At 44.0% G+C, this 16,400-nt stretch overlaps 1 protein-coding gene across 1 annotated transcript in view; it reads left to right on the top strand.

The window, feature by feature from the left end:
- The first annotated feature begins 6,847 nt into the window (after positions 1 to 6,847).
- LOC144752531 (uncharacterized) overlaps positions 6,848 to 16,400 on the top strand; it is a 28,819-nt gene continuing 19,266 nt past the window's right edge. Inside the window, exons 1-3 of the mRNA XM_078640429.1 lie at positions 6,848 to 7,049; positions 7,700 to 7,831; positions 8,335 to 8,427. Coding sequence (XP_078496555.1) covers positions 6,899 to 7,049; positions 7,700 to 7,831; positions 8,335 to 8,427 — 376 coding nt within the window. The 5' untranslated portion in view covers positions 6,848 to 6,898. The remainder of the gene's footprint in view (positions 7,050 to 7,699; positions 7,832 to 8,334; positions 8,428 to 16,400) is intronic.

Here is a 16,400-nt window from a genome sequence, read left to right as displayed (position 1 = left end):
AATTCCTAAGGCCCAAAAGCATTCTTAAAAGTGCTTCCTACATTGCATTTAAGGAATCATTATTACCGATTCCTTGAATGCAAGGCCAATTAGATATCGGTATTACGGATTCGGTATTTACCGATTCCTTAATACCGAATCCTTCCCTATATCGCGCATGCCTATATACCGGTCGGTAACAGTGAAATTTACCGATTTTCACTGTTACCGACCGAAATTTGGGCCACCTACATATGGCCCTTAGTCTCTGAAATGGAAGTTGAAAATCTCCAGCGGGACGAGGCAAAGGGCTGTTGCTGAATACAGTTCCAAAAGACTGAACACCTCTTTGACAAAGGACCACTGAAATGGATTCGCTGCTGCAGATAAGAATGCAGCCGGAGAAGCTGCGAAATCAATAGCACCGGCGATGCCCCTTGGGGGATAGGCGATCAGGTTGATCTCAGTCTCCTCCTGGTTCTCAGAGACGTTTTAGGCCAAATGTTTTTGAAGTCCCTACTTTTGAGCTTTGCTACATGGTCACGTTCAGCATCGCTTCCAAGGGTCCAAGACAGGTGGGGCACCACTTAGAGGGTCTGCACTTATTCAGGTTAGGTTCAGGTGTGGGTCCAAGGTTTGTGTCCCTGACGCAGATCAGGAAGGTAGCAAACTATCCCTTTGGAGTTGCTTTGTTGGTCTTGGGTTAAAGTTGCAAGTCCAGTCCTTCTTCCGCAGACAAAAGGGCAGCAATTCAGCAAGGCAGCAGCAGGTTATCCATCCAGTAAAGCGGCAGTCCTTTCGGTAGCACAGCAGTCTTTCTTCCTGGTAGAGTAACCACAGGAACATAAGTGTCCTAAAGCAATGGTGTCAGAAGTTCTATTTTATTCCCTGGTACCCTCCTTCTGGAAGGTGAGAGACGCCTTTAGAAAGTGACTTTGAGGTGCATGGAATTTCCTGGGTCCCCTGCGCTGGCTCCAAGCTAGCCGCGGTGATAATGTGAAGGTGTTAGGTCCTTTGTGTGAAGGCAGGGCACTCCCTATAAAGTTGGGAGTGGGGCTGTGCTCAGCTCCGCCCCATCCTGTCAGCAGATGGCCCATCCAGGCACACCTAATCCCTCTATTGTGTGACAGTCTGATAGGAATTCACAAAGTCTAACTGACAGTTACACCCAGTCATGTGGGCCAGGCTGCAGACACACAACAGCTAAGGGCAGAAAAAGGCCAACTTTCTAAATTTTGTATGCACACAAGGTATCTGGATAGCATTGTTGAACAAAAATGTTTATACAATGAACAAGCCAATGTCCTTAATTCAAAAGCCAGTCTGATTTATTTCACTGCTGTTTGTATTATTCAGAAAAACAAGATTATGGCATTTTGGTTATGTCATCATGAAGGGCAACACATAATTTTGCAACATATTTACAGAAAAAATGAAAAATTCATAACGAACAGATAAATAAACAAAAATTACATATCAAAACTTACTGACTTCTTCATTGACGAGACGTGTAAGACCAGTCCCTTATTACATTCAGAAACACTAGGCGGACAATTAAGCTTTTTCGAGAAGCATCTATTATATCCTGCCTGTGTATGTGGCTCTGGGAATCCAAGTTTTTTAAGGTGTTGAAGATCAGATAGTGGTCTTAGTACAAAACTCTCTCCCAGCACACCCTACGGGTGCCTTATCCCAAGAGCTTGGGGAACTTTCTAAATGTGGCATTTTTTTAAAGTGTAGCCAAAAACCTGCCTTTATCATTAAATAGAGTTTGTAATTACAATTCCAAACATGTCAGACGGGACATAGCTACCTGATACCAATTGATAATGACATCTTATTTAAAGTAATAAGGAATTCCCAATGTTAACCTATGTGAGGGGTAGGCCCTACAGTAATGTTAAATTAATTCAGGGTTTTTTCACTATCAGGACATGTAAAACTTAAAAGTACATGTCCAAACTTTTCATTACACATCACTCTTCTCTATGTGCTACATAGGCCTCCCTTAGAGGTGACTTATATTTAATAAAAAGGAGAGGTTTAAGGCTTGGCAAGGAGGTTTTAAGCCAAGTTGACATGGAAGTTTAAAACTTCATTCAGACAGCAATGACAGCCCTGGGACATGTTTTAACGAGCTACCTAAGTGAGTGGCACAATAAGTGCTGCAGGCCCTGCAGCATTTAATTTCCAGGCCATGGGGAAATGGTACACCTCTCCACAAGGGACTCTGTAAGAACGGTTTATATGTCAATTGGGTATAAGCCAAGGTAATCATGTTTTAGGCGAGTGAGCAAAAGTATGTTAGCACTTGTTAGCAGTGGTACAGTGCACAGAGTCCTAAGGCCAACAAAAATAAATTGAGCAAAAAGTGGAGAGAAAAAGGCAAACAGTTTGGGGGTGACCCTGCAGAGAGGGTCGGGTACAACAAGGGGTCCTAACCCTTTTATTAGCTGGCTGTTTGCACACATCTATAAAAGAGCTTGTATAAAAAAACATGTAAACAGCGTTACATTGCCTAAACACATATACCTCTTTGGTCTCTTTTTGCGCCCATACAAATGATATGTGTTTGCTACATTCACGGCTATGTATTTTTAATAGCAGATCATTGTTATTGCTTTTATCTGTGCAGTACAGAGGAAATACTTCAAATTCTTTCAAAAACAAGTAAAGATTTTACTAAAGCAACCCATTCCAACCATTATTCATTTTCCCTGGCCATGCATATGAACAAAGAAATCAACATCCGACTAAAACAATCAACCCCACTAGAATGTGTGTATGTTTTTTCTATGACCTTGGCCTATGCCTGTGGGTCTCATATTCCCGGATCTCCTACCCAACGTCATAATCATAGACCCCATTGAGCTACAGTAATGCCCCGGTATTGACACAACTTTGCCCACATTTTGTAGTGTTTTTGTGGGCAGCTTCTGGAGGTGCAGATGGTTTTTCCATGCTCCTGCACTGGTCTAGACCCAGTTTCCCATTCCTCGTTTGAGGATGCATTCTCCCACCATCTTTGTCAAATGTTCCTTTTCACCAATATTAACCTAAATCACGTCAGCATCAGCTTTTACCTGTTGTCCTCTAAATTTGCTTTAATATGTAAAGTGAAGAACTTGAGGTGTTTACTTCTCCTCTAATCAGTTAACGAATACATTACAAATATGCAGTTGTTCGTGTCAGTTGTACACACTAATGAGTGACACTCATGCCTTTTCCATTCATATTAGTGCAAAACATTATTAAAGTGGCACACCGGTGACATGACACTGCACACAAACATAAAAACACTTCACACGTGGTGGTTAAAAAGAAAAATTGAAAACATTCACACTAATTCTTACCCTATCTCTAGTTCCTTAGAACGTGATGGTTTGGGTGAAGGGGGCACCCTCTGAAGTCAAGCTCTAATCAGATAAATATTTGGTGGGATACTTAAAGTTACAAAGAATCATTGAATCTGCATTCATTGTTCAGTCAATCAAGGCAAGTCATTATTTTACGGTCACAAGTTACAAACAATCTCACTTTAAATGTGTTTTTGGTCAAGAAACGTATATGCGCCATTTTCTGATCATCTATCGTCTGACTCATTAAATACAAAATACGTATATGCACCATTTAATAATCCATTACCCAATTCATTATTGGTGGTAATGGTTAGTGAAGGTAGGTTCTGCACATAGCCACAGCCGGCAGGTAACCCCATAGTATCATTAGTGGAAGTGGGGTATAGAGCTATGATTTTTCAGAAGGGCAGACTCTTCACACAAAAATAACAACAGCCCAAATACAGCGTGTAATCAATTGCGACCCCCATGCAAGAAATGTTACAGGGTGAGATTTTGCTGGTGATATCAATAATGACACACCAGCATGGTCTAAAAACCTTCACAGTTCAATAAACTCTTAGCCATGTTGTGCCTTAAAAATGTTGATCAATATACATCAGATTCCCTTCTCTCACCCACACTTGTGCTGGATAAACTACAGAGGGTGTGGTTCTTTTATATTCAAGCTGCCGTCAGTGGTCAGTACTTAATTCCTAAAAAAGTGTGCTCTTTCTTTGTACCAACTTTGCCATATGGTCTGGGTTGCTGATGGTGATCGAGTGTTTAAAAACACTTGCACAGAGCTGAGCATCTGGCGTGGTAGATCGTGTCACGAGGAGTGCCCCAAAATCGTGCTGACACTCAAGACCTTATGGGAGTTGTAGTAGTGGCAAGGTCCCATCCACTTGTATGTCAACAAACGTACAGAATTAAGGCATAATTTGCAGCACATGAGAAAGCAATTGCAAATAGGGGATATTTGATCAAATACTGACACAGTTATTCGAATTTCAAACTCATAATGATACCAAGCCACTAGGATATCTTCAAAAAACGTTTTTAAAAATAACATAAGCAATCTCAAAGCAGAAGACAAACATTTGTGTTACTACCTCAAAGAGACAGATACTGGTCTGTGCCTGTAATTGTTGCTGTATGATAAGCTCATTGGAAAACAGTACCTGATTAATATTACTGAGACAGGTCATATTACTGAGACAGGTCAGATTCTTTTATGAGTCTCTAATTCTAATTACTGGATGTAAAAACAATGGTATATTTAATTGTTATTGACTAATTTGTGACCATGGTATGTCATCGTTCAGACCCTTAATATCTGTTCACAGCCTATATATCCAGCATTGTTCAAAGAACAGAAGTGCCACTATCATGTCCTTCCATAATGGTTTCAGCTTCTTATTGACAATCCCTTGTAGATTTGTCTCTGTTTTTTTTTCTCCATAAAATGCCTAGTTAGTTTTGTCATATCTTTTTTGAATTCTATGGTGCTACAGTGTTCATTTATTCAGATGCCCAATTTTGTTGTTGTCATGTCTATGTATCTTAGCCTCCAAGAAAAGATGATGACTTAAACAACATTAGTGGAGTTACAGTTTGAAAGGTTTTTGACAAGCCACAGAGTAGGCAACTCAATGGTCTTCTGTATGAGCCAGCATATATTACATTTGCCAGAAGGGTAATGCCCTGTGATGGGAGTCAAATTCCATAAGGTAATTTGCTCAATTCTGACTTTCACCTTTTGATGGTGGGTATGCACCAACTTTTCTCTCACGTTCTCTCCAAATTTGAATCATTGGCTTTTATAGTGATAGATTTTCTGATGTGAGAATGTGCCAGTGTTTATTAACCCATCTTTTTAGATTATTTGAGCTGGGACTGAACATGGTCACACAAATTAGTCTGTCTGTTTCCATTTTGTCATGGGTCACTAGTAATTCTTCCCTTTTGTTGTTCAGTGCCCTTTTATTTGCCTTTCTGATCACATGCTCAGGGTAGTTCTCCTGTAATTTCACAGTCAGCTTGTTTTTTTATCCTGCCTTACGTTCATACAATTATGTCTGAGGCATAATAATTGACCAACTGAGAGATTCTCCAGGACAAAGCAGGTGAAAAAATTCTACAACTGAACTAGATTGTTAGGTTGTAGTACACCTCTATCTTCAAAATAGCTTATTGACAAAGATCTTCAAATGATGAAAGGTTAATTCCTTGTTGCTCGTGGTGGTGATGAATTTCAGAAGGGGATCGAGGGATTTGAGCCATTCTGGTAATTGAGACACCTGTTCCAAATCTGTGATTGGCCAAATATATAAAATGAGGAATTGTCTGGACCCTAAATGTTTTTGCCCAATTTTTCCCTGGTTAATGAAATGGGGAGAATGTTTCAAGCTATCCTAAAATCATGGACTGAGGAACACCATTTGTTCTCTGATGTTAAGACGAGGAACCGGGACAGCACAGCAATGTCTGAAGCTTCATCTGCTTATTGGTAAAAGTATAGTGTTGAAGAGGGGCCACTCTATATGACCTTTATGGACTGTAAATTGCCCTCTTTCCAAATTGTGGTTCCTGATGGGAATATGGGAATTGAGACGTCTGTTGCAAATCTCCTTTGAGAAATTGACACTGAGACAACAGAGAAAATCAGGTATGAAGTAAGGGAAATGTTCTAAAGCATTCTGCATAGTGAGGGGGGAGAGCTATGTCCTTCAAACATTACTTTTCATCCTATATATTAACTTGAAAAATGTATTAGTTGAATAGTACAGGGACATACTTCAGCTTGGTCATCGGCCTGTCCTGGCCCTCCTGTATGCTGATGACATAGCCATAAGGCCAGTACCCCAAATAGCCTGCAATCATTATTAAATACCTTGGTGGATTTTTATGTCTGATTTGGACCTTAAAGTTAACCTGGGTGAAGCCTATATTATGACGTTTGGGTCTAAGACTACTAAAACCCCTCTCTTAAGAGTAGGGGCTGCCCACGTCAGGTTTTAATCAACTTGCGAGGCTCATGGAAACAGCTATTAACTGCAAGGAAACATCACTTTGATACATCAGTTACAACACTACTTAGTTTTTCATCACAATTAGCAGTGAAATAGTTGTGAGAAATGTGCAGAGTATTCCAATCAAAATGTGTTTTGATTGCTACTTATATAAAGGGTGTCTTGAGTAGGCCTGTGCGGAGTTCGCGGAGTTCTGCTAAACAGAACTCTGCTGAGTCAAAAAAACTCTTCTGTGCCACGTGGAGTTCTGCTAGTGGGCAGAGTTTGCCGGCATGCCTGTCCTCATTTTTGGGGAAATATGTTTGTGCTTTCCGTGACTTTTTACATTTTGTCTATTTTTTCCCTTTACTTGCTTATTTCTTCTATACTTTCCCTTCCTTTGTTTTTCTTTTGTTCTACCCCACCCAGGGCCATGGCAGAGGGATGGCTTCTTTGGAGGTAGAGCCGCCCCCTTGGTGTTCAGCCCCGGTGCGATCTTTGGAGAGGAGGAGGTAGCAGCACTAGTTTTTTTTGTGCAGCGCCAACTCCCCTGTATGCGGATGCCCCATGAGGGAGTGTAGGCATCACCCGTGGAGGGTACATCAGTGCATGTGGCGCTCTAGCCAGGTTCAGCGCATCACCCAGCAGCTGACGCACTGCCGAGTGGACATACTGGACCGTGAACAGGACCTGCTAGCTGTCGAGATTCCGGGGTTTGGTGAGCATATTATTATTTGTTGTGTTTGTGTTCTACAGGCTAACATTTTGTTTCTGAATAGCATGCTGCTCACACTCAGATGTAAGTTATGTTTAGTTTACGTTGGTATATTATTGTGTGTTCCAGTTTCTAGTTTCTGCAAGGCAAGTGCTCAGCACTACCTAATCGTACTCTTTATTGGCGCTCACTTTGGCTGATTAATTAAGAAGCCATTGCAGACTGTTCTCCTGTCACTATAACAAATCAGTGAGTAGCGCATTATACTCTATGTGAGTTTGTATGTAGCTTGTACAGTTCCAAGTTATTAGTTTCATAGCGATGTGTAGTATGCATCTATGCATCGCAAAAATGGAGACTGAGTTGGTCCATCAAGGGGGGTTGAGAAATGGGAATAGAATCAAATATCATTCACTGCAATGCATTAGTTACAAATGTAGCTTTTGTTAAGGAAATTTACAATGGGGATTTTAGGACTAGTATGGGCAACTCAACGACAGTCGATAGACTCGAGTCGAAACTAGTAGAACTATAGGCGATCTGTTTTTAGAGAAGTACAATATGACTGCATTTGCTTGTCCTAAAAAATGTTGTGGACATTATTAACTAAGTTTCTAATCAACTTTTTGTATCTTCTTAATTTCTTTCATCAGCACACAAGGGTAAGAAGAGGGATAGTGCCGAGAATCCGGAAGCAGATGGTCAGCCGGCACCGGCCACCTGCGCCACTGCCAAGGGCTCTTCGGATCCCATTAATCCTTTTATGATTGTTGTGGACTTCTTAGGTTAGAATCTTAGGGTAATGGAATGTAGGTACTGTCTATTGTGAAGACTCAGATAGCAGGCCCAACTAAGCTAGTATGATAAATGAAATTCACGATGTATGCTTGTTGAGAAGGCTTTCCTTTTCATGCTCATGCTCTAGCACAGTTGAGTTCACAAGAGAGTTGACATGGTCATCATGTACCACCAGCACCACCCCAATGTAATGTGCTGCTGTCCCATTCATTTATAGTTACAGTATACCAGCAGTTTCCCATGACAGTGCAGCATGGCTGGAAAAGAAATATGAGGTGCCACTCCCACTGAATCTGCCAACCAACACCATATGTCTTTCATTGACCATTATTCCATCCCTGGCTAGCCTAACTTTGTGAACCAACCAATCAAATGCCCAGAGTAATATTTACAAGATACTGCAGTGCTAACTGAACTGTAGTATTGTGTTGCAGTTTTTTGGGGGGATTACATATCAAGCATCTAAATTGTGTGTAATGTTTTATTCTAGCCACACAGAACATCGGTGATGCCTGCTCCAGTGCCACTCCAGGAGGAGACGGGTCAGTTGGAGGGGGAGAAGTGGCAGTAGGGACGGGCACTGGTAAGTCACATAATTTCTTGCAATTACTATGCTCACTAGTTATTGCCAGGGCGTCGTCTTCAACAACATATGACCCCAGCTTTACCAGCCACAGCTGTGGTTGAGTTATTATTATGGCCTCTTCTATCGGTAACTCAGCAAAACCACACATAATGATGGCTTGAGGGAGACAAGAAAGAATGGAAGAATAATGGATTGAAAGTTTTGGTGGAAGACTGGATGAGAGAAAGTAAAGCTTAATCATGACGGCTATGAGTAAATTAGAATGAAAGGATGAATAAATATTTGGATTGTTTAGATGAATAATCAAGGCAGCTCTTCTCATGGAGCGAATGCTGCTCACCTACTTTGCTTATTTGGTTTATGTAGGGTTATCAATCATTCAAAGCTATGGTTCTAAGTGGGAGGTATTTTTTATTCTTTGTTCTATTCCCTTGACTCGCTGTATTTGTTAAGTGAGCCAGATGTATCCCATCCATCATTCATCATCCCCCTACCCTGCCCACCGTATTTTTTGCCACTACTGAAAAACTGCAGTTTGGCCTGTGTAATGTGCATCTGCTTCAGTTAATGTGGCATTTACAATGTTTTCAATGCACTGCAAACCGAACAAACATGGTGTGTTGTTTCCCTTCACCCACTCAATTACCTCTTACTATGTCACTCCTATATTTTTTCCTAACTTTTTCCGTCCCAGATTACCAAATTGGACAATCGATTCTTGGCATGTGCCATATTTAATTCTATAACCATGTAAAGTGAAGTGATTCCAGAATATATTTCATGTTTTCCCATAACAGAATTGTTTTTACACTTGTTCAGCTTTTTCTCTTTTGAATTGTAGAGTGACTCAATAAGCCAAAGATGATGAATCGATGATCAGTGTAGTGACCCCTCTATTCTATATCAAAAAAGCTATACTCTACTTGTCTAATCCCTCTAGGAGGGATGGCGGTGGGTGGGGTGAGTGAGAGACCAGCACTACAAATCCCAGCAGGCCCCCATGTCCACAGGGAGGGTGGCGGTGGGTGGGGGGAGTGCGAGAGGTGTGTGGGGTGTGTGAGAGACCAGCACTACAACTCCCAACAGGCCCCCATGTCCACAGGGAGGGTGGCGGTGGGTGGGGGGGGTGCGAGAGGTGTGTGGGGTGTGTGAGAGACCATCACTACAACTCCCAACAGGCCCCCATGTCCACAGGGAGGGATGGCGGTGGGTGGGGTGTGTGAGAGACCAGCACTACAACTCCCAGCAGGCCCCCATGTCCACAGGGAGGGTGGCGGTGGGTGGGGGGGAGTGCAAGAGGTGTGTGGCGGGTGTGAGAGACCAGCACTACAACTCCCAACAGGCCACAATGTCCACAGAGAGAGTGGCGGTGGGTGGGGGGGAGTGCGAGAGGTGTGTGGGGTGTGTGAGAGACCAGCACTACAACTCCCAACAGGCCCCAAAGTCCCCAGGGAGGGTGGCGGTGGGTGGGGGTGTGAGAGACCAGCACTACAACTCCCAACAGGCCCCCATGTCCACAAGGAGGGTGGCGGTGGGTGGGGGTGTGAGAGACCAGCACTACAACTCCCAACAGGCCCCCATGTCCACAGGGAGGGTGGCGGTGGGTGGGGGGTGTGAGAGAGGTAATTGATTAGTAATGTTGTTACCAAAAACATGTCATGTCCACAGCATTGATCATGATAATCTCGTCTCTCAGGTGATCGCAACTTGACTGGCGCAAGCAGCAACCGCCAGCACCAGTCACCCCCCTCACAGCACAGACTCTCTGGGGACGAGCCCATTGCCAGCTCAGACGCAGAGGACGAAGCGGGACCAAGCAGACTTCCAGGGCCATCAGGCTCACAGGACACCACTGCCTCCACCACCTCGGCCTGTGTCACCACACCATCACCTGCCATAGTGAGCTGTGCAGCCACCACCACCACCACCACCACCACCACTCCTGCCTGTGCCACCCTGCCTGACCCATCAGCCAATGATGGACCATCTACATCCCAGGCAAGCAGGGAGAGTGTACGTGAGAGGTCACAGGTGAGGGCACAGCACACAACCAGGAGTGCAGTTGTCCGGCGAGGTGGGGTAGGGCACCCACCTCATCCTGCCGCCGAAACCCTGGAAGCCATCGCAAGAGTCAATGCCTCCTATCAGTGGGCGCAGGAACAGTCTGAACGGGCCCACCAAGACTCACAAGTGAACAGCAATCTGTTGCGGTCCATTGAAACCCGCATAGGGCAAATTGTGGACCTCATGGGCCAGCAAACTGCTCTGTGGAGGGACTGGCTATCCCACGCCACGCCACCCCCCCCTCACCCTAGTGCCCAGCGGGACCGCTCCCCAACACCACCGCCACCCACACCTGAGCCCACGGACAGGGAGGTGGCCCCTGACCAACCTGCCCCCACAGCTGACTCCGCTCTGGCTCCAAGACAGAGGGGCCGTTGGACGGCTGGATGCAGGTGAGAACAGTGGTGTTGCTCCATCTACCCGCTCTAAGAGGGGGCGCCAATGACTTCACCCTTGTCTGAGCCTGCCATTCACCCTGAAAATAATCACGTCCCACAATGCCAACCATTGCCACACGTCTGTTGGACTAGCTGGACATCACACATTGTGGTGTTCCCACGGTCTTTTCATCTGCCATGACCTTCAACTCTCACTCCCCCACCAACACTTCTTTGTAAATATGCACCAACATCAATCCACAACCTGTAAATAAACATCACGTAAACACTCAATGATGTGTGGCCTCCATGTTTTAATCACATGATTGTCTTAGAATGTAACGTTACCAGGTGCAGGGATCAATGTTGTTGAGAGTCATGCCTCTGTGGGAGTGACCTAGGGATAATGAGAGAACAACAAACAGAGGTCAGGAAAGAGATTCACACCCATCACAACACACTCTACTGCAACATCCCACAAACCACACTCATCACCAATTAAGTGGATCATAGGTAGGCTGTCCTGTTTTCAGTTTCTATTTTTGGTAAATTCTGGTGGGGTTTTTTCAGTGTTTTCAATATCTTAAAAAGCAGTTGTTATCAGTGGTTACACATTTTCACGCCACTAAAAACAATAGAAAAAGTGTTTTTCCGGTGTTTATGGAACGTTTTGCTTTTATCATTGCTTGCTTTCTGCATTGAAAGAACATGGTATATAGACAGTGTACGTATAGTGTATATGAGGTCCAAAGAGATTTTTGCAAATTAATCTTATTGTAGTACACCATACAATACTTCTTCAGTGAGTCTTTAGTCATGTGCGCTCGTGCTTTCCTTCCCATGTAAACTTTTGTGAAACGGCCCTCTCAGCATTCATAGCCCCTTGGGCTGAGAACCGTCAGCTAAGGGACACAGTTGGGATGACTCTTTCTTTGATGCCACATAAAGCACGAAATGATAAATATTAGCATTTTAGTTCCTTGGCATAAGAAAACAATGCACCAAAATGGACTAAAAAGTCAATAGCATCCCTTATGAAGATTGTAAAGATGCTTTCAGCATACTATCTAACAAGTGTCAAGGATCTCCTACAGGGAATCACTTCGGGAAACATCCTTTACAACAAAACCTTTACAACGCAGTGCTTTTACAACGGAAACCATTACAACGCATTGAGCTGGAGGGCGCTCTAGGATAGGGAATAGATTTAATTTACTATCCAACACCTTCCCTAGTGTCCACGGGGACTGGAGTTGGAATAGTAAATTAAACTATTCTCTATCCAGCACCCCAAAGCGCTATGCGTTGTAAAAGTTTGCATTGTAAAAACTGCGTTGTAACAGCATGCGTGGTAAAAGCATGCGTTGTAACGTCATACATCCAATCACTTCAGTTCGGGTATCAATTTTGACAGGTCATCAACCAAATTTTTTATATACGTAGCTGAATCACTGCAAATACAAACAATATCACTCCAATCTTTGTTGAACTTGGAAAGAACCTTTTTTGAAGAGCATAACAAGTGACACTGTGTACCACATTTTCCAAAAGTCTGGTTTCACGTTTTCACCACTATCCCAGATGCTTGGTGATATATATACATATCACTATACCTTGCATTTAATGTTTAAAGCCTGAGGTGTTGGCAATTCACCTACTATCAATACTGACCCACTAGAAACTATGGTCTGATGTATGAAGGGTTTTTACCCATTCTCTGTGGGTAAATGTGATGACACATATTAGGAAAGATTTTTATGAAACTAGTCCTTTTACCTATCAGTGAAAGAATGAAATGCAGCCAAAATATCAAATATGAGTTTGATATGTCCTGATTCTCTACAGTTTATAAAACAATTAAACTAGACCTAAAACATGAAACTAAACCCTGCACCTTTAAGCAAAGGCCATAAAACTGAAAAAAGTAAAAGGAAGAAGAAACAATATTTTAGTGGCATCCCTAAAGAACAAAACTCAAGCAGAATAATGTTAGCCAGTCTTTCTTACTGCTAGCTTCTATAACAAAGTTACATTTTCTTGACCCCTTCAGTAAGAACGAAATTACTCTTTCACTTTCTTTTTCCTTTCTTTGAATGGCATTTAGTTTGTGGTTGTGCAGGTGTTTTGTCAGTGTTTATATGTTTTCACCGGTGAGGGCTATTTTTCTTTCAGTGGGGTTTTATCAGTTATTATAGGTTTAAACCTAAAACCCCACAGCCTAATCATAGGACACACATCAGGGAGCATAGCATGTACCCCATCTAACACACACATTTCAAACAGAACATACCAGAACAGGCAGCACAGACACACCACATCCACACTCCACCACCAAACATACATCACGCATTGTCTGGCTGTACAAGCGGTAGTTACTCACATTCAAGGGAAATAGCGATCAATGAGCTGACGCCTCTGGTCCGCACCTTCTTCCTCCCCACTATCCTCTTCAGTCGACATGGGTGGGATGGGAGGCCGAGCAACCTGTTGGTCTTCAGGGTCCATGATCAGTTCAATGTAATTGCGCAAGGCCAGGTTGCGGAGCATGCAGCAGGCAATCACAATTTTGCATACTTTGCCTGGTGAGTATGGCAGGGCCCCTCCGGTTTTATCCAGGCAGCGAAACCTAGACTTCAGCAGTCCAAAAGTACATTCTATCACTCAACGTGTCCTCCCATGGGCATCATTATAACGCAATTCACCAGGGGTAGTAGGATTCCTGATGGGGCTCAGCAGCCACGGCCTGTTTGGGTACACAGAGTCGCCTAGGTGGTGTGAAGACAGACACAAATTTCATTACCATGACTTGTGGAAACATCATTCCACACATACAACACAATTGTCCTCACAACACAGTGACAACACAATTGTCCTTTCAGCAAACTCACCTACAAGCCACGCACGTTCTGGACGCAGATTAGCCATCAGTTGGGGGACAATGCTGCTCCGCATGATGTGGGAGTCATGGGCGGAACCGGGAAATCTGGCACACACATGCGAGATGATGTTGTCGGCCAGGCACACCACTTGCACGTTGACCGAATGGTAGTGCTTCCGATTCCTATAAACAGCTTCACGTGCCTGGGGTGGTATGAGACCAATATGTGTCCCATCAATTGAACCCACCACATGTGGTAACTGGGCCAGGGCATATAAGTCCCCTTTGACTGCTGCCAACTGTGCCTGGCGTGGAAAATGGATGTAATCATCCTTGTAAAGCATCATGGCATTCAGGACATCCCGCAGAACCATGCTGAACATGGATTGTGACATTGTGGAAAAGTAAATTTTGCCATGTTCTGTGTCCCTACGCCTCATCCATCATATGTTATGTGTGCATGATCAATATGCATATGTTATTCCCCATTTCTGATTAATGACGCAATTACAGTTGTGTCCACCTCTAATATGTTAGTTTCCAGTTCTCGTGAATACTACGAATATCAGGCCTATGTAAGTAATGTTGCCACGTTTCTCAGTGTGCACGTTATTCAATTATAAAATCTCCGTTTCCAGGCCTCAAAAGGGCCCGGACCACAGGTTCAGCTCCTGTCTCCTGAAAGCCTCGCTGAGGAGCGATACAGCCCCCACCTGTATCCTCGACCCTTCACTTACTTCCTGCCTTGCAGTGCCCGGTACACCCCGGCTCTGCCTCTGAGTCTGCCAAAAGTATGTTATAGTTCCTGCTATCAGTTCAGTCCTCCTCCTCTGCATTCCTAAGCTACTGAACTGCATCAATAGTTTCCGTCATTGTCTAGCCTTTTCGTCTCCACGTTAGAGAAATACTGTATTTAATGGTCATTTAATATTCTTCACGCACTACATGTAGAATAATGCATGGTCCAGTCTTAGAATCAAGTTAGCTTTTCCCCTCATGACTTCTAGTTTACATCAACATGTTCCCTAAACATTAGATACCAGATAGGGTTTAGGTACATGTCGCTCCGACCCTTCAGACTCTAGTCTCTGCTCCTAGCACAGAGTTCGTAGCCCCCAGCTTCTCCTAGTAACACGTCATTGCTAGTTTTCGCGCACCATTAGGTTAGAGGTCCCGGCTCCTTAGGTAGCCCCCTCCAATGTTTCCGCCCATTCATGACATATTCTGTTACGTTTTGCATCACATGTCTAAGTAAACTCCCAGTTACACCTCTTATTACTGTTATCTCTCGCGACTGCTACGCGTCACGCCTTCTACTCCACCCACTGTTACGCCTATTGCAATGTAATGCTATGTGTTTGCGCTATGTATATAAGTCAATGTTTTGTTATTGAATGTTAGCGCGCTCATCCCAGACCAAGCCCCGGCAGCTGCTGGGCCCCAGTTGTCCTGCTGGGCCTTATTGTCCTGTTCCCATGCAGGTTGTCCTGATCCTGTCCTTATGCTGTAATAAACCTGCAGAAACTCCTACTACCTCGAATCTTGACTCTTATTTATTGAGCTATCTGTTATGCTATAAGTCTAGTCAAAAATAGGGTATTATTTATTTATTTACCACATAATGGCGCCCGAACAGGGACTTGCCCTTTCCCCACGCGTCGGTGAAGCCACGCCGACCCCCTGACCCTCTGCAGTCGTGACGGAACCATACTGGCCAAGTGCAGATATTTCTGCTTCAAGTATCCCTCAGGCCCACGGAGGAGACGGAGGAGGCGGTCCAGCATCCGAACGAGACGGTGGAGGAACGCGGCGAGTCCCGACCAGAGCCCAAGCCGAGAGTCCAAGGTCCGAGGTATCCGGAGGCCCACCCGTAACTGAAGTCCGAAGTCCGAAGTTCGTCGTCGTCGTCCAGTCCAGTCCGAGGCCTTCCGTTCCGTGCTGCCCGGTGAGTACCATTGCTGGGGTAGTGTCTAGACAGGGTCAGTCTAAATTGACTCTGGTCCGTGGGTTGGTGGTACCCAAGCCCACAAACGAAGTGTTCACCTAGGTGGATACGGGTCTTGATGCGTTCCTTTATGGGACCGGTATGTTCCGTACTGTTACAGCAGTGCATCCAGTAACTCTAGTCTGTTCCGTTCTCGAGAATTCTGTTCTGTTTCTGTGTTCAGTATTTTCAGGTAGTATTCTGTTCGAACTGTTATTTATAATGTTGTTTAATGTATTTTCAATGTCGTGGTATGCCTGAATTGTTTTCCCAATTGTTATTGTTTTTCGTGTATTGTATTGTGTTCCGATTCAAGTTTAGAATGCCGCTCTTTTCCAAGTTACGTCAGTTAAAAACTAGAAAGGGTCTGCTGGAAGCAGCAGTTCCTGTTCCGCCTAGGGACAGTCCAGGTCACTTTATGTATCAGAAACATGGCATAAGCGCCATATTGTATCTAGATTTATGGGTAGAGTATACCAAACAGTTAGAAGAAAAGTATAGATGGCCCGTATCGGGTACATGGGATGCCGAATGTATCATGCGAGTAGAAGAAGCATTATGGAAAAAGAAAGCCAGACAGTCACAGAAAGATGCCATCGAGTTATGGCGTAAGGAAGCGCATAGAAGAACGGAAAAGGAAGTCAGAAAGTCAGAGTTAAGTAGAGAA

This window comes from Lissotriton helveticus, chromosome 5_1, assembly GCF_964261635.1.
Source record: "Lissotriton helveticus chromosome 5_1, aLisHel1.1, whole genome shotgun sequence".
NCBI classification, from domain to species: Eukaryota; Metazoa; Chordata; class Amphibia; order Caudata; family Salamandridae; genus Lissotriton; species Lissotriton helveticus.
This window is presented reverse-complemented; position numbering and strand designations above follow the sequence as displayed.